At 36.8% G+C, this 19222-nt stretch overlaps 1 protein-coding gene across 1 annotated transcript; it reads right to left on the bottom strand.

The window, feature by feature from the left end:
• Positions 1-17060: 17060 nt before the first annotated feature.
• LOC133843360 (serine/threonine-protein phosphatase alpha-3 isoform-like) lies at positions 17061-18234 on the bottom strand. The gene has a single exon (XM_062276866.1). It carries the CDS (start codon positions 18142-18144, stop codon positions 17128-17130), a length of 1017 nt encoding a protein of 338 aa, XP_062132850.1. The 5' UTR covers positions 18145-18234; the 3' UTR covers positions 17061-17127.
• Between the last annotated feature and the right edge of the window lie 988 nt (positions 18235-19222).

Raw genomic sequence — 19222 nt, 5'->3', positions numbered from 1 at the left:
AAGTGAGTACACAATGGACCAAAGACCTCGACACACAATGGAGCTCAAAGACTGCGTATATCGTATGCTATGCCTACCCCCTGCTAAAGGTTAAGTTTAAATCGATGGCATGAAAAGTAAGTAAATACCTTGCCCATACCTTACTCTGTCAGTACTACAATCTCAGTTTGCGTCTGTGATTGCTTTAAAGGTAGCTGACCGTTTGCTGACTTGTGATATTTTTCCTCTGTCTTTTTGTCTGTCTACCCATTCAAGTTGTTTGTGTTGTGTGTTGTATGTTGAAGTTGAGCTTTGCTAATGCATCGCAGCAGGGTGGGAACCGAAAGCGTCATCATCAAGTGTGTGGCATTTGAGGAGAGATCACAGAAGCTCTTCACATAAAAACAGTAAGCAGACTTTCAGTACTTATGTTAAGCCCTGAATACTTTACAGAATTATGATGAGCACACATACATATCAAAAGCGACCGCTACATGAAAATTCACAGAACGTTCAAAGAATGCTCCAAAAAGTAGAGCACATACTTTAATCATATGTCATTTTAGACTTTAATCTAATTAAGCGAAAAGCTTAAATATAGAATTAGAAGAGGAAAACTAATAAGTTAACAAAATTAAAAATCTGAACTTATGTTAGGCCAATAGTAACAAATGGAAGGATAAATAAATTTGAAATTTAAGTTACAGGGCTAGTATATGTTTATTCTATATACTGTGTAAATACTACAATGTTATTATATAGCATATAATATATACTACAAATATATACTAAAGCTTTAAATTAAATTTCAAACAAAAAATTCCAATCGATGACCGATTAAACGATTCTCAACAGCTCTGTTCTATTTGTTTTTATTTTTATTATTTAACAGAATTGGAATTTTCTGTTTTTTTTTCTTTCTTATAAACTGTGCTTATCATTTAAATGGCGTGCGATAACTCTTCTTTTATAACTTTCCTATAGCTTGTAATCGATCCGTGCCTAAAATCCAACTTAATAGAAACCACTTTGCATATTGGAGAGCTGCGAGATCTAGATACTTAACTCATCTTTGGCAGCTTGAAGAACTCACTTTCTTTGCTCAAAAGTTCCGCCCATATCGAAAGACACACACACATACACACCTCACAAGATCAGCCCACACTTTTGTTTTCCGTTGAACTGTGACTCATAAGAAAAACTAAAACTGAACTCCAAGCGAACCTACACCTGATGCTTCAACTGATAATTTCAGTGTGAAATTGAAGATACTCTCGGGGAAATGAGAAACTTAGATTTCGAAACGATTAGGCCGCACAACATGCCTTTTACCACCACTTGTAACCCCAGCACAAAAATTAAGTTCAAATCTTGGGCAATTCCAATGAAATGAAAAACTGAGGCGCCAGTCGAAGATCTTTTAGTTTTTTTCCAATGAAAACACAAGTTGACCACAGGAGTGTGCGCGCCATATAATTACCTTTGAGAGAAACTAACAGAAAACAAAAGCTGGAGAATGTCTTGGAGGCATATTAACATTGGATTCAATTAATAAATGACGTTAACGTGCTGTCAAAATATGAAATTGTTGTTGATGATGCAGTGCCATGTGAAGCCAGCATGTGGCACCAAAAAAAAAACAAAAAAGCCAATGCGTCTCTTCTCTGTGTGAGATACCAAAAACGAAATAAAACGAAAACGTAAGAGAGGCTCAGACTTTGGCTGTGGCACGCAAAGTGCAAGCTGATACCGTAGACTTCATAAATTATAATTTGCTGGGGCTTGGGTCATAAATAGCCGGCAGCAGCCTTAAAACCTGGACACTTGACTACCGATTATAATCAATCTTTGAGATAGATTTGCTATAGACCAGACCAGACCAGACCAAACTCAACCAGACCACAGACAGGGAAATGATGAGACTAAGCTTAAGACTGATCACGCAATGCACTCGCATAGCTGGCCCCCCAATCAGTTTCGTATGTCCAGGCTGTGAACACTTGAATGTTACATGTGTCCATGTCCAGTCAGTCGCTGCTTCGCTACGCCAAGAACACAAACGAACAAACGATCCTTGCTTCGTCCGGTCGCCTGTCCATCGATCTCTACAAGTATGCAAAACAAAAAAAAAAAGAAGAATTCTTTATGCAAACATGTGTCTCCGCATTGTCTGTGCCTGACTGCGACACGCATTTATCAGGCGGCATTTATCACGATGATGATGATGAGGTGGACGATGACCAAGACGAAGCAACCAAGCAAGCGACCAAGACTGGCATATCAAGTTGCATTTGCAGTTGCAGTTACAATGTTGTCTCTGGCCACAGCCTGTTCTGGCTCATGATTTGTTTTTGCTCTGCTGTTCAGATAACTCAAATGCGATATGCGTATCTCATAGATTATATTTGCTGCATGTCAGTTGCCTTTTTTCCATTTTTTTTTGTTTGTTGCTTTTCTTCTCTTCTATTTTTGGCATGAGCGCCGCGTAGTATTCAATTTAGCATTGCGTAGTATAAACAAATTTCTGGCTTTTCCGGCCACACGTTCGTTAAGCCATCGACGACTGTGTTTTGCGTTTTGTCTAAACAAATCTCTCATTGATAATTTTGCATAAATTATGCGCGCGAAATTAAATGAGCATTGCAATTACAACAACGTTCCAGGATCTGCACAGCGAGAATTGAATGGGTAAATAAAATACCATAAGACTTCTACGCACATCTGTTTGTGATTTGAGTTTTCCGGTCCAAGATATGCAAATATTTTGCAGATAATCAGAAGGTAATAAGAATGCGTGTAGTCTGCTATAATATGCAAGCAATTACAGAAACAAATAACCATTTAAAATTAAAGCATCGGAAACAAATTAAATTTAGAGAAGAAATTTCGATAATTAAGAAGAACAATTGTATGCTTTCAAGTTTAATTTCATTTACTTAAATTATTTGTGTTCATCTGCATTTGAAATGTAAGCATAATAAAATAATTCAAATAATAATAATAAAATTCTTTTAAAATAATATTTACAAATAAAAATTTAATTAAAAAACATTTAACCTTGGTGATGTTTCACCAATAAAATCAGAAAAAGAACAAATTCGTAATTTCAACAACCATTGCAAAAGTACGAATTAATTAATACCATAAACTCCCTAAACTCTTTATAAATGAATTTTCAAAAAAAAATTTTTAAGCTGACAGCTAAGCGAAGTTGCAAGTCTTTATTAATTAAAAAAAATACACGAGCGCACTTAAACAAGTTTATTAAAAAATAAGCTGCATAGCTGTTCTGCACACCTGTAGTCTTAAATTATAAATTCGAAATTTGACTTAATTGTATTTAATCAAATCAGTAACGCAGGTCAAGGCGTCACTTAAAGTCAAGTTTGCAGCTAAGCTTGAGTGAGATTTCAGAGGCAATCCTGCAGCTCATAATGGGTGTCAAGTGGCATTAGGTAAGTCAAGCGATTCGCGTCAGAAAGTCTTCTTTTTTTTTGTTTTGACTTTTTTTTGTGGCATCTCTCCATAGACGTATCTCGTTTAACCCGTTGCGGAACGCAAGTCAGCGACAGAAGCGCAGGTTAGCGTAAAAATTCAAAGCCGACTGGGCAAAACAGCGAACTGAGAAGGTGATAGCGGAGAGATTTGGTGAGGGGAAAAGAGAGCAGCACATCCTCGACGGCAGTGATGCGTGTGTAAACATAGCCCAAAGGCAAGCCGCACACAAAACGCAACTCAAAGATACAGATACAGGTCGAGTGTCTGGGACTGAGGCAGCGACTGAGACTAGGCGCAATACACCAGCAGACCATCAGAGCAGGGTCTGGGCCTGGGTATGGGTCTGGGCAGGTGTGTTTCTCACGCAACGAAAAACAGAAGGCAAAGGAACGAAGGAAGGCAGCAAAAACGCTGGCAACAACGTCCACGTCCAGGCTTCAGTTTCAAAGTGTGGCAACGTGTGGTAATTTTTTGACCGCCGGCTAGCTGCCACACAGCGCCACACATACGCCTGGCTGACTTCAACTACATACAACAGAGGAGCTGCTCCCCAAGTTTCAACTTCAACTTGCCACAGCTTAGCATCCACATCCAGGTCTCAACTACAGCATCAGCTTCAGCTCATTTCGCCAGTGATTCGGAAATGCGTTTGGCTCTCTCTGGTTTGGCATTATGTATTTTGCTAGAGCTCGAGCTGAGTTTGAGTTTCCCGCAGCCCTTTGCCACATTTTGATGGCATAAATCAAATGGGAAAATAATTACACTGCGGCTGCCGGTTGCTGGTTGCTGGCTGCAGCAATTTGCACGTGTATTCCCGTATTCATTTCTAGCTGCTTTTTGCTGACTGTTTTAAATCGTAGCAAAATGCTAGCCAACTTGCAATTATATACTTGCTGAGGGTGATTGGTAAAGCCGCGTGTTTCTCGCTGCAGCTTATCATTTAATACGCATCTCTCACACACTCAGAACAAAACGAGTAAGAAAGATACACTTGAGTGTGCTTGACTGTGAAATACCCGCTACCCACTTTGAATGCTACCAAAAGACTGAGGTATAAATAAACAAATATACCAAATTAATATACCGAAAACTACTAAATTATATAGCCACCCATATTCAATAGAATTAAATCAATGTAATACCACATTCTAAAAACATTTCATATTAATCTACCGAATAAATACTGAATACTGAATAGAAGCGAAACAGTGATGTATTATTCTAAAAACATTCCAAATTTAAATACCAAAAAATATACCGAAAACTATGCCTGGTATAGAGTTAAAAATATACCATACTCTCAACCAATCAAATCAGACCCGACTGCAGCACTTATCATACCCTACCATCCTATAGGTATGGGTATGGGCTTAAAAAAGGTTCCTCTTTAATTGTAGTCTTCGGTATCAGCAAACAGGATACAAAGTTGCGGTTACAACTTGCTCTCAGTCTTTGGCATAGGCTGACTTTTGATTATGGCTTTTGCGTATTTGGCGCTGCATAAAGCGTATCTTTAAGTTAATATTTCTTTTACGGTAGGCTGAACCCAGCTCACTTATTGTTTGTTTGCAAAAATATTATACTTTGCACTTCGATAGAGAATAGTCATGGGAATTCTTGGCAACTTATCTTGATAAATATGCTTGTTTTGATGCTGCACAACAATTATGCAAAGCCAAAACCCATTTGTAAATCCTTTAAATATTTTTAATATGAAATGTTATTCAAAAATTAATAACCACTCAGCAGCAGCTGTCAATATTAATATTCAGGCACACACTACAGAAAATCAGATATTTTGATGCAATTCAATTCCTGAAATATTTGAAAGCACTTGCATGTATCCAATAGTCGTATTCTGGCCATTAAAATCACATTAAAGCACGAATCAAATGCGTTAATACCGCACATAATTGCAGCTCATTTGTGCCTTAATTAAAATGTAATAAATAAATAGCAATGAAATCGTTGAGCCGTTAATAAATCATTCCGTTCTTGCTGAATTCGATTCGACGTACTCGTAAATGAAAGAATTTTACGATTATCTGAAAACAAATTTATCCAATCAAAACAAAACGCGATGAGGCCACAAGATATAAAGAGATATAACGATTTGCCTAACTGTAGATATGAATGTTCGTGTTGTTCTTTTCACAGAATCAATTCCCAGCTGGTTGCAGTCAGTTTGTCGCCAACGGACTACAACTTATTTCAATTTTTATTATAATCAAAAACGCTGACAATGCACATTAAAGAAAAAGGAATCAAAAGGTGCATCGCAGTGGGTTTCCTTTTCTCTCTTTCTCCCCCTCTCTGTATCAGAAGAAAGATCATTCAACGAAAGAACCTCAGCAAGTGAAAATTTATAGAAGTCAACGCAGTCAGCGGAGGGAGCATTTATCTTTCATTAGAAAATTAGAATCTACGTGTGGCACACACACACTTGTACACACACACACAATCAATGACCACAATCTTCAGGTTAAGATTTTTGGGTTTGGTCTTTTTCTTTGAGCCAATTGATTTCATTTTGGGCGACAGCAACGAAAAACCAAGTTGGGATCATAAACATGCGTTTTATGTGATTCTGTGAAAATGCTCAACAAAAAACTCAAAACTGAAACTGAATCTCGGACGCAAGTCACAAAGATTTATGTGTGTCCTGAGATTGTTTTGTAAATGCTGCGACAAGTTTTAAAACTAGTTGAAACTCCCTATCTGTATACATATATCCTTGCTGTAGGTCCACTTAGCTATTTCATTATAAATTAAATTGTTATCGCAACAACTTAATCATGCCATAAAGCTGACTGACCATTGCTTGCCCCTCGCTCTCCTCGCTCAGCCTCTCACTCTGTGTGGCAGCAACAAGAGCAGCAGCAGTGGCAACTTGATTCGCTCTTATCTCAATTTGAAATTTGTTAATTGCCGCGCACTTCAAGTACTTAGTTTATCTTTTAGGTCTTCATCTGCTGCTTTTTATTTTTATTTATTTTTTGCTCGTTGCCTTTTTGCTTTTTTTTTTTTTGTTGGTATTTTGGTGTTTTTTGTGTTTTAATGCGTGTTCTAAATGACTTTTAAATGCTTTCAAGTGTAATAAAGTTGTTCGCCTGCCATTGCGTAATGAGTTATTTTTCTTAGTGTGCCACATTTGGTGGCAATCTGCGTCTTGGCATCGCTGCTTTAGTGCGCCAGAGACACATTTTAATTAATTCTTGTTAGAGGAAAACGCAGCTCAAAGGCTAATAGACAACAAAGTGCCGAGATCACCAAAGGTGCTTTTTGATGGCGCCTTAGAAAGTTCTGCGGCTGCTTCTGTTGCTACTGCTCCTCAACTGGGTCAAGATGCGGCAATTATAAACTGCGAATTTTGGCAAGTTAATTACTTTTTGTGCAAGAGGAGAACACTTGTTTTAATGCGCAAAATTGTAAATAAATTCTAAGGAAAAATGATTCATATTTAAATATTTTTAGAGCTATTTCATCGAGTACTTCGATGTGCCTACTAAAAATGCCAATTTAAGAATTTAAAATTTGTTTAATATTTTTATAATAAAATTCAATCATTCCAAACAAAAGAAGAACACTTCTCTTAATGCGTATGAACAAATTTAAATAAATTCTTAAGAAATATGATTCATATATTAAAATTATATACTAATTGTCTATTTAATACAAAATCTGTTTGTGCCATATTTGAGATATCATATCCTTGAAGATAATGCAAACAAAAAGTTCGTTTCATACTTTGTCTTAATGTGTAGTTTAAAATATATTCTTCAGAAAAATAATTCTTACTACTTTTTAGAACTAATGAGACAGCAAGTTTGCAAGGTTCTTTCATTTTTTTTAACAATTCATTTTTAATTGAACACTGAATAAAAATGTCTTAATTTCATATTCCAATCATAGCTGCAAGCAGCTGCTTCATATGCGTTTTAATTGAGTCACAAAATATTGATATCTTATTAAGGCTTAAGTGATCGAGATGTTAAAGTCAGAAAATGAAGTTGCTGAACGACAGTTCAATCTGGCTGCAACTGTTGAACAAGCGATCGGCGCGACGGCGTCGAAATAAACATGTTAAAAGGGCGAATCGAACGTGAAATGTAAACTTGCCTCTCTATGCTATGCTAAATAGCCGACAATAAATCAAAAATTTTACGATATTAAAAGCGAAGAGAAGCGTGTAGCGTACGCACAGCTGCCACGCGGAGACCTTGAAGTTCAAAGGAGAGCAGGCAAAAACCAAAAAAAAATATAAGAAGAAACCAAAAGCCAATATTATTATACTTATGTATTTCTGATATACAAGGCATAAAATATCAGCTGGAAAGTGCTGACAGGCCGCGCGGTTCGATGCACACACAAAAAGCTACCAAGGATGAGGGTAGAAATCGAAGATGAACCAGAACCCGAACCAGAACCAGAATGCCACGAATAAGCGCACTAAATTATTGGTAGGTAAAGGCCCTGACAATTCAATGCAAGGCCCATAAGGAAATGCTCGTAATACGACGATGTCTGTGTGTCCAAGAGGCTATGAAAATTTATGCAGCATGGCAGCGAAATACTGAAGAGAGGGGAGGCAATGATGTGAAGGGAAATATTAGTCGTAGAGTAGGCAAAAGGCAAAAGCAAAAGCAAAAGTCCTCAAAATCGACGACATGCACATGTGGCATCGAGTGCATTGCTGTTTGGTAATCCGTAAAAAATGATGTCATAATAAATTGTAATTTATGAGCGCAATGCACTCCACTCGCTGCCTTCCTCTCCCTCTCTCTCTCCCTCTCTATTCATCTATTTCTAGCTAGGAGCTGCAGCAAGTTGAAGTCAGGGAATCCGGCTAGCGACAAGTTAGGCCGTCTCGTTGACAGATGAAGGTTCGTTTCATGAGAGTCTGATGAAGCCATTATGATGACTTAAGCCGAACGCTTTTCTACACGATTAATTATATCAGAAGAAAACCGAACGGCACAGGAGAAATAAAGATAGATAGCGCTGGCTGCATTTGGGCATATTTATAAAAATACCTGGCGATCTGTCTGTCAGCTAGTAGCTAGTCAAAGACTTCGGTTTCCTGTGCGCCAGTTCCATAAAACAAATGTCAACTTTTATGCTTCAATGGCCTGGGAAATGACAGACTGGCAGGCTAGAGAAGGGAGGCAGTCAGGCAGTCAGGTCGCTGTCTTAACAAGCTGACAAATAGATAAAGTGCAGTCAAGTTTTCTTCATCGTTTATAAGTAGCTACTACTGCCTTGTTGGTTGTTGTTCTTCCGAGTTGATGTATCGGCTGGTTGTTTTGATCTGACATTCGACTATTTAGTATGCAAATGTATGATTATGTCTAACGAACTGACAGCCAACCTGAAGAAAGAGAGCGACAACACATTGTAGCGGAAGGTAGATAGTTCAGAGCAGAGAGTAAGATCTGTTCTCAGATGTGTGGGTAAAGTTCAAAAATATTTTGGAAAACTTTCTTTTGTTCTAGCGCTTTTAAGATAAGTTTCTTGCCTTTCTTCTCTAACCTGTAAATTAGCGTTAGCTATAAAAATATATATAATCTCTAAAAGAATTAGAACAGAATATATGTAAAATGTTTGAAAAGAATAAAAATAAATAAATAAAATAAATTAATATTGATTTGTTTCTTTCAAGAAAAAAGAGAATAGATTAAAGACAATTATAATATTCAAAGAGCAGAAGTATCTCCAAATCAATAATATGGAAATGGATAAAATAATGGAAGATAAATAATTGAGAAATTAATAAATAATACTTAATGTGGAATTGTATAGAATAGTGTTAAATAAATAATTAATAAATAAATATATACGATTAAGTAAGAAATTAAAATTAATTTAACTAACAATAAAGTGAAGTTTATTATTTAATCGGAGAAACCCCTACAATAAATACCACACGATTAACAACAAATATTCCCAAAAACTGTTTTTTTTTTGTATATTACCAGCAAATTCCGCCCATTTTAAGAACAGGAAATTAAGCAATTTCACGCCTAATGCAGCATTTAAACGACAATGTTCGAAAACAATAAATATAAAGTGGCTTTAATTAAAAATTACAATTTAATTCAACGAAAAATTCGGAAAAACTACCGCCGCATCTTAGTCAGATGGAGGGGAAGAACTTTGAGGCGGAGTGAGACGGAAGCTAATATAAACATTTCTTGTTGGAAAAACGGCCAAATGCCAGCAGCATTGAAGCATAACAAACATTTTAATCATGGCAAGCATGCAGACAGACAGAAAGTATCTGTCAGATACTCGACGACAACAATACGCAACTGAATGCTGCAGCTCATTAGCGCCTGGCGACTGTGACAGCGACGAAGCGCAACGAGGAGCAGCGACAAATGCAACGAATGCAACGCCGGAAATCAATTTCCCCCCGCCGACGCGACGTTTTCTAACAAACTGTCATAGGCACAATGCTCGCAGTACCGTTTGGAGAAAATATGAGGTTTTTATTTTTGGGTTTTCTAACAACAACAGTTACAACAACAACAACAACAACAACAGTTGCATAATCAATGTGTCGCCCCGCTGGTGAAAGGGTAAGCACGCATTCACGCCTGCGCAGTGGAGCAACGCACCCCGCTGACTCCCCCTAGGGAGGGGGAAGAGGAGAGGCGTCAAATTTATGAGCCGACAATATTTAGCAGACAGTGTAGTAGAGTGTAGAGAAGGTGTGCGCCAGAGCAATTTCTACAATTTAAACGACTTTCAAATTGAATTGTTATGCATTTTAAATTAAAGAAAATTTTCGTTGAAATTTCTGTACAAGAATGTTTCGAATGGAGATCAAATTAAATAAAAGTCAATTTATGGTCGAGTAACGATGTGTGGTTGGCTCTTGTTTCCATTGGGAAGGGGGGAGGGGAGGATAAAGAAAGGACCACCAGGATGATGCGTTCAGCCAGCAGATAAGATGAAGCCACTTAAATTTAGTTGTTCTCTTTGTTGTTGACGGGCCAGCATTTCAGGCAATGTATTTGTTATTTTCATTTTTTTTTTTTGTATTTTTTTGGTTCCTTGGCCGTTTATTGTTTGCGCGCGAGCAACGAACAAAAGCTAAAATTGAAAATTGTTAAAATACACACACACAGACAGAGAGAAACATCCATCGAGCTACTTTCTTTTCTATCGTGTCTGTATTATTCTTGGCCTTTTTGCCTGGTTTACTTTCCTTTCCTCCTCGATAGGTTTTTTTTTTGTATTTTTTTGGCATCGCAAACAATGTGCAAGACGCCAATAAATAAGCACAGAGAAGGTTTTTTTTTATTTTGGACACTGGACACAATGTAGGACGAGCACGTCGTAGATGTCGAGGAATGTGCTGCTGCTGCTGTTTGTTTGTTTGTTTGTGCTTGAAAATGGTTTTAATTGTTGTTGAATTTTTCCTTCTTCCCCTTCCAGGAGCTGTGGTGGTCTCCTTATATTGGCTCTCGCACATTGTTGACCAAATATAATAAGATAGCCGCATGCTGGCTGCGTCATTTGAGTGTGTGTATGTGTGTGTTATTTTGGTTTGTTTTGGCTAAAAGTAAATTAAGTGCCAATGTTAATGGCAGTTATGGCCGGCATCTGGATCAGGATCTCGGCAGACAAACAAAGCTGGCCATTTGGGTGTCTTAATGTTGCAGTAATAATAGCTAAAAGTGTGTATTGTACTTGGGAGATAGTAGCTTAAGATTTATAGCTCAGTCACACAACACAATTACTCTCTACGCACAGCTGAAACTAAATGGAAAAGAGTGGGAAATGTGTCGTGGCACTATTAGATGATCCAAATATCATGGGAAGAGACTAGAATTCAACTTAAATTCTATCAAAATAAATCATTCAAATTCAATTAGGCAATATAATATTAATTTACTTTTTATATAGCAAGTAAAAACTCAATTACTGATCTAATAAAAAGTGAGCGTAGCTCAAAGTCAATTAAGAATTTGCAATTTTGAACGAGAAACCAAGTCAGAAATAAGTCTTATGAAAGTATCCCATAACTCCAAAGTCAGCTTCGTCATAATCTGCAGCCAAATCAAAGAACTGCAATGAAAATTCGCTTTTTAACTGATTTAAAATGCAATCATAAACATTGATGGTAAAGTCTTTAAAACTGGCCATAAAAGGGCGGCTATTCTGTCTGTGAGTATTTCCCTCCCTCCCCGCAAGACACACAATTCGATTAAAGTTAAGCCATTACAAGTCAAGACGCCAAAGAAGCAGTAAGAGGTTCCCATGTTCCCAAGCTTTAGCCAAAGCCACAAATAATATAACAATTTAAATAACAAGCATGGAGCAGGCAAACACCAAACGCGTTAGTTAGATAGATTGATCTACATGTACACGACAACAACGTGGCCAAGTGGCTGCGGCTTCGTCTTCGACTTTGGCTAAGACTCCGGCTTCATAACCAGACTCTGGCCATGACTTTAGCTCCTTTGCTCGCCGTTGCCATATAGACTGCTTACATTACGCTGCAAGTGTCTGTGTGTCGTGTGTTTACTTGGGCCTGTCCTGGAGTTGGAGTACTGGACAGCCGAAGCTGCCTCGCTGCCTCGCTGCTGGTTACAAGGCAACGAACGAGCCAGGCCAAGAGCATGTCAAAACAAAATAACATCTTTAGCGCGCAAACATGACAAAACATCAGAATTCCAGCAGATTAACGTCAATTTTAATTGCATTCACTTAGCCAAGGCAGGCACACAGGCTCTCTGTTCCTTGTCCATAAGAGCCTTAGAATAGAGCCACAGCAGCGAGACAACCACATGGAAATATGCATACCTTCATAGAGAAAAGGTAGGCAAATGTTCTAACCGTCTTGACGAAGAGTTGCTGCTCTTACAGAACAAGTGATAGTTGAGAAAATTCTTTAAGAAATTATTTGAATTTATATAATAGCAAAAACTTATTACTCAAATTGAAAATTCCTTATACAGAATACAATTTCAAATAGTCTTCATTTCATAGCCTAGAGTTTTTAATTACTAATTATTACTACTCAATTCATTTATATAATTTTATAAATATATTTCGAATTCAAAAATACTTCTACGGAAAATAATTTAAACTAGTCTTTACATTCTTATTAACAAATTCAATTTCTATAGGCACAACATTAAGAAAATATTTGACAATAATATATATTTGTTTAAATAACATGAATTTTGAATTAAAAATTCTAATACAAAAAAGAATTTAAAATAATATTTACGATATTACACAATAATATGATTTTTTATTGAAAAAAAAAATATAATGTGAAGTAAATATATTTTAAAATATTAATAAAAAATAAAATATTCTTCAAAAAAATATTTTATAATAAGAAAAGGATATTTAAAATTAAAAATAATATATTCAAAAAATAATTAATAAGTAAATAAATAATTTATCTAAATAGTTGTTGTTCAAAAGTAAAGTACTTCACTAAAAAATAATAAATTTGCATCGTCTCTCCCGCTGATGCAAATATTTGTTATATCCACAACTTATGTATATCATAATACTTTTTGATAGTTATAGTAATGCAAAGTGCATTAAATAAAATTGAGTATAATCTCAATCCTTGGTAAGCTCGTATTAAAAGGAAGCCAACGGCACATCCATCTCTCTAAATTGGACAGGTGTTTTTCACAGAGGGAGCAAGGCTAACTGGGCAACTTAGTGATTATACCCGATTGCAAGTGAATTGTGAATATATACAAAATCCACACACAACAAAAGGGTTTAAAGGCTGCTTGGCTCCAGCAGCAGCAGAAGCCAAAGCAGAAGCAACAACAGCAGCAAGCAGGAGCAAGGCAAACAAAGTTCCACAAGGTTGTGATTAACATGCGATAAAAAATGACCAGGCAGCCAGCGTATAGAAGTACTCCATGTAGCTAGGCAAGGCTCCTTTTGTGTGGACGCTGACTCTGACTCTGGCTCTCTGTTGACTGCTGCCTGCTGGCTCTGTTGTTTGGCTGTGTTTTGGCTCTGGAGAGCTGCTTGGTCAAGTTGGCTTACGTGTTTGCATTAGCAGAAATGCAACTGCGGGACCCTCTCGACTGAACTCGCATCGCCTCGCCTTGCCTCGGATGGAGTCTCTCAACTCTCGGCCACTCAGCGCACACAAAAGTTAAGTGTCTGGCTGTCACATGCGATTTGCACCTGCCGGATGAGCAATGGGCCAAGCGCGAGTCTCTCGGCTTCAGTTTCAGTTTCAGCTACAGCTTCGACTTCGACTTTGCGTGGATTATTTATCATCTACGCCACATCACAGAGCGAGGTAAAGTCTCGTTTTAAGCAACAACTACAGCGCGTGCAGTGGCTCAGATGCACGTTGCCAGATTCCTTTTTTCTTTGCTGCTTTTCTGTTCTGCCCATGGCCTATAATCAGGAGCCAGGACCTGGAGAATTCATGCGCAAACATTTGCACAACCAAAGTGCCAATGATGATGAAGAACAAAGAACTAAGAAAAAAATCTCACAACAAAATTTGTGTGTTCATAAATTTTAATATTTTAATTTGAACCAAGCCGATGAGCAGCACATAAAACGAGTCATTAAACGTCCAAATGGGCATTTCGTTGTGGGACTTTGTAAACACAAAGGCAAAATGCAATTTCTTGTTAAGCTCTCTGTTCCAGTTTTAGTTCTTGTTCTGGTTTTGCAGCCGGACACCAGCAACAAACACCGACGCCGTCGCCGTCCGTTTGTCGTTGCGATTGCTGTTGCCGTTGCTGTTGCTATTGCTGCTGCTATTGCTGTGGCTGCGGCTGTTCCTGTTGCCACAACGGGGTTTACATTTCCTGTGAATTTTGTGCTTTGATTTTAGGAAAATTAACAACAGCTCAAACAACCAACCAAGCAACCAACCAACCAACCAGTCGAGTCAACATTACGGCCCAAACGAATCAGCGTCATCATCAACAGCAGCAGCAGCAGCAGCAGTAACAGCAGCAGCAATTCAAGCAGCGATAACTACAAAATAAATCAAATTATCACGAACTGCAAATGCCCTGAAGAGAAATTTCCAATAGCAAATATTGCACTGAGAGAAAAAAATTACAGAAAAAAACGAAAGAAATGTAAATAGAATAATTTCCTTCAAGAGAAACGCAATTTAATTATTATATAATTTTTGTCACCTCAATAATCTTTTTAAACAAAGCACGAAAATTTTAAGATACGGATTTAATATAATTGGAATATACAATATAATAATAGTTTTTAAGCTAAATAAAAATGCATATACAGTAGATTCCGGTTATAGCGACTTTCAAGGGACCGACGATTTTACGTCGTTATACCCGGAAGACGCACTAACCGAAAGGAAAAAAATTAATTTTTGTTTTTTTTTTTGTTTATGGTTGCCATGCTCGTAATAGGTTTTTAGGATAAAACAAATTAATTTTTAATCAAAACAAAAAATTTATAAATTTAATTTAATAGCATGGTTTTTCCATAATAAATCGTATACCTGCATGTTCCTTAGCATAAGCTAAGGCGTCAGCTAAAACTAACAGAGAGAAGTGAGAATATAAGAACCTTCGTGTCGCTCCTACGAACTCAAGCAAGAGTGCCGATCACCGTTAAAAGCGTAGACGTTCTAAGCGGAGGCCCTTTCATATAAGTTTGTATGGGGACCAACCAAGCCATCGACTTTTCGTCGCAATAACCGGACGGATGCTATAAGCGGAGTCGCTATAACCGGATTCTACTGTAATTGATTCTATAAATTATTTTTTTAAATTGATCTTCAAATCTTCGATCTACAATCTCCGATTGTAGGTTGAAATCTTATTGAAGAACTTTTCTTCTTAAAAGAAATTTTGTTTTAAAAATTTGTTAATGTAATTTTTAAATTATAAATTTTTAGAAGTTTTATAGATATTTGGAGATATTGAACATTTTTATATTTTATAAAGTTTTATTATAATCTTATCAAGTAGTAAAGGCCCATCTGGGTTGTACCATTTTATAATAATTTTAGTACAAATACAAATATATATATAATAAATATAAAATTTTAAAATGATTTTCAATATATAACTAATTTAATAATTTATACATATAATTTTTATTATTCACGATACATGTAAATTCAACTACCTAAGAGCAACAAAGTCGTCAGAGTTTAGGATCACTAATTGTAGAAGTGAAATGACAAATAGAGACATTCGAAATACATATAAATTTTATAGCAGTCGTTGCAAGCATCGTGACAAAGTTAGAGTATTTCAACAGCGTGCAGTCAGTCGTATTGCAGCATGGCATGTTGTTTGCTTCGCTGGTTTCATTTGCCCCCAGCTCTCTCTGACGCTGCCTCTGACGCTGCCTCTGACTCTGATTCTGACTCTGAATGTGACTCTGACTCTGGCTATTGCTATTGCTATTGCTATGGCTCAGACTGAGGCTTGACAACAGGCCCCGAACGATGCCACTGCCATGGCACGCTGACTTGGCTTTGGCTACGCTTGTTTGGTTTAGCTTGGCCGCAACGGCTAAACAGGTTAAAATGTCGTTCAAAATGTCAAGTCAACACTTTGATGTTGTCCGTGTCCATGTCTGTCTTTGTCCGTGTCCGCTGTGTGCTGCAGTCGAGCGAGCAGCTAAAACCGCTGCCAACGTTGGCCGAACAGCTTCAGATTTAGCATCAGCATCAGCATCGGTATCAAACGAAGCAACAACTGCAGCTACTACAGCAACAACCAACTTCAGCTTTGTTTGCGTGTGATCTGCGCTTTATTTATGCAACATTCAGCACACGACGAAACATGCAACATTTCCCAAATTGTTAAGTGCAGACGTCGTGCTGTCGATGTCGCCACAGTCATCGTCCAATGCCCCAAACATTTTTCTTCTAATACAGGAAGAAGAACGTTTTGGTAATTGCACAAAATGAAAACAGTAGCGGTGCATCTGAGAATGAGGTCATCAATTGGAAAGGGCTTTCCACAATAGTGAAAGGAGGCCCCCAAAATGTGAATTGACTGCCAAAAGTTCACAACACGAGAAAAACTGTGTCACAAGAAAAAAAAAAATCATTTAAAAAATACAGTTCACAACGAGATCAATACTTAGTATACGATTCTGATAGATCTATACAAATTTAAGAATAATTTTTATTTTATGTAAATTGACATATTAATAATATAATTAAATCCTAAATATTTTGCAAAAAATAAGTAAATGTTATAAGTAACAAATTGAAAAAGTACTTTTTAAAGTTATTAAATATAAACTACATAATTATAATTATAATAAATTTTAAATATATTTCTGCCTATCTAAGAACAAAACAAATAAATTAGGTATTTAAAACAGTTTCCAAATGTGGTAATACAACAAAAAATATAAATTTCAATGAAACAAATTTTACAAATATGTAAATCAAAAAACTTGTTCAAAATATAAAGTTTATTTAGGAAGTGTAATCATAATAAAATGAAAACATATTTCCGCTGTTTAAAAATAACAAAATTATAATTTTAAATTTTACCAATTTATCAAATAAAAAATCTTATTGCAATAATAAGTAAAGATTTCATAAAAGTAAAGAACAAAATAATTCGTAAATTTACAAAATTTGTATTCACTACATATTCCCAAACACAAAGTACACTCATATCTTCAAATTGACTAGTAATTCCTATTCTTTCCCATTGCCAGCATTGGCTGATTAATACCCGTTTGTCGCACAGTTTGAGTGGGTCGCAATATTACAAAACTCACTAACAGATCGCTATTGACCACCATAATTGCACCCGAGTTGTCAAACATGCCACAATAATTGGGAGCCGAGAAGACCGTGACCAATTGACGCCTCGCAAAGAACTCATAACCATCCTCGACCACTTGATGAGCACGACAGATGACATCGATGCCCATGCGATAGCAAAAGCTCTTCACCACATCCGCACCGAATGTGACACTAACCCCACGATCATTTGAACTCCAACCCAAGACCCGCTCATCGGGATCACTCCAGAGCAAATCACAGACAAGACCTTGTTCCGGGATTTCACAAGGTCGCTTAATAGCTAGAATATCTTCGAAGCTTCTCAGACTCGGACTCAGACCGCCATGCACACAAAAGATGCGTCCACCCACCACCGCAGCCAGGGGCATGCAATCATAAGTGTCCACAAAGTAACGCCAGAGTTTCACAGAGTATCGACGCTTGCACTCATCGTAGAATCCATAAATTCGATTAATGTTGGCACACTCATGATTGCCTCGCAGCAGCCAAATTCCATGAGGATAACGCACTTTATAGGCGAGCAGCAGCGTCAGGGTTTCTATTGACTGCCTGCCACGATCCACATAATCGCCGAGGAACAGATACGTTGTACTCGGCGGATATCCCGATGAAGCCAATATACGCAATAGATCCTCAAACTGTCCGTGCACATCTCCGCATATCTTCACCGGCGGTTGTATATCCAGCAATGTTTTCTCTCTCAGAAACAAAATTCTGGCCTCGGTGCACACATGTCGTATTTGGGACTCATGGAGTCGAACGCCCTGGCCGGGATTCTCGCAGTTGATTAGCTGGGAGATTATATAATTGATGTCGAGATTCGCCGTCATCGCAAATTGTTGAAATCTGACGGACGAACGTGTGCTCGTGCCATTTGCATCACTCTTTTTTCGCATATTCTATTCTATAATTTCTGAAATTAATTTCGACTACAAATGCTATTCACTCTCGATTTTGAAAAAATGCTAAGCAAATTGAAAAAGAGCTTTAGATTTTAAATATATGAATATTTGTGGATGCATTTCTATATTAGTCTTATAATTAAAGAACTTTAAAATTTCGTTTGCAAAATAAGACAGTGTGTAATTATTATTTATTTATAAATGTAAAAGGAACTTTAAAATAATCTCTCAAATTTTCTGTATACAAAAAATTTAAAGACGAATAGGAATAAAAATTTATTAAAAAGGAAATTAATAATCTATCATTGTAAATACATTTGATTATAATTATTTATATATTATTGGAAGAAACCAGCCTAATTTATATTTTGGAAGAAACCAGCCTAATAAAAACTTATATATTTATATATGCAAGAAGTAAACCAATGTTAATAATACTAATAATTTATATTACTATCTTAGAATAATACAAAAAATCAATTTTAAACCAAATTATCAAATTTTTCATAGTCATGATAAATCATAGAAAACCCGAAATATTTTAAAAATATATAATTCAAATACCTATGCTGTGAATTTTATACAAATACACACTTGAAAATAATATATTATATTAAAATCTTAAATTTGAAAGTAACCCATTTTTCATTGATATGTAACTGCTAAACTTAAAATTAATGTATTTGGATTTCAAAAACTATCCAATCTAAGCATACCAAATTTGGAAATGATAATATTTGAAGATTTGCAATGAATTTGAATTAAAATTAAACTAAATTTAATTTTCAGTCGCCCCATTTGGGCGCCTTTTACCGCAACGGACCTGCATAATGTCCAGCACGAGGCCAATGCTTGTCAAAATGTTGCCCAAAAGCCCGAACCTGAACTAAAGTTGTTGCAATTCTGAGAATATTTTACGCTTGTTGAGGCTGACGACAACGTTGAAGCCACCGCCAACGACGACGAAGGCGACGACGACGTCGACAGCGTTGTCGATGTTAGTTACTTGAGTTTTGGGTTTGGGTTTGAGGTCTGGACGCGCTGCTTGTTATGGCTACGTGCAGAGCGAGCG

Source organism: Drosophila sulfurigaster, chromosome 3, assembly GCF_023558435.1.
Source record: "Drosophila sulfurigaster albostrigata strain 15112-1811.04 chromosome 3, ASM2355843v2, whole genome shotgun sequence".
NCBI classification, from domain to species: Eukaryota; Metazoa; Arthropoda; class Insecta; order Diptera; family Drosophilidae; genus Drosophila; species Drosophila sulfurigaster.
The sequence above is the reverse complement of the archived record's forward strand: the minus strand, read 5'-3'. Positions and strand labels throughout refer to the sequence as shown.

Excerpts from the sequence above, each read along its gene's own strand:
- LOC133843360 (XM_062276866.1), bottom strand. The coding sequence starts at position 18,144 with ATGCGAAAAAAGAGTGATGCAAATGGCACGAGCACACGTTCGTCCGTC.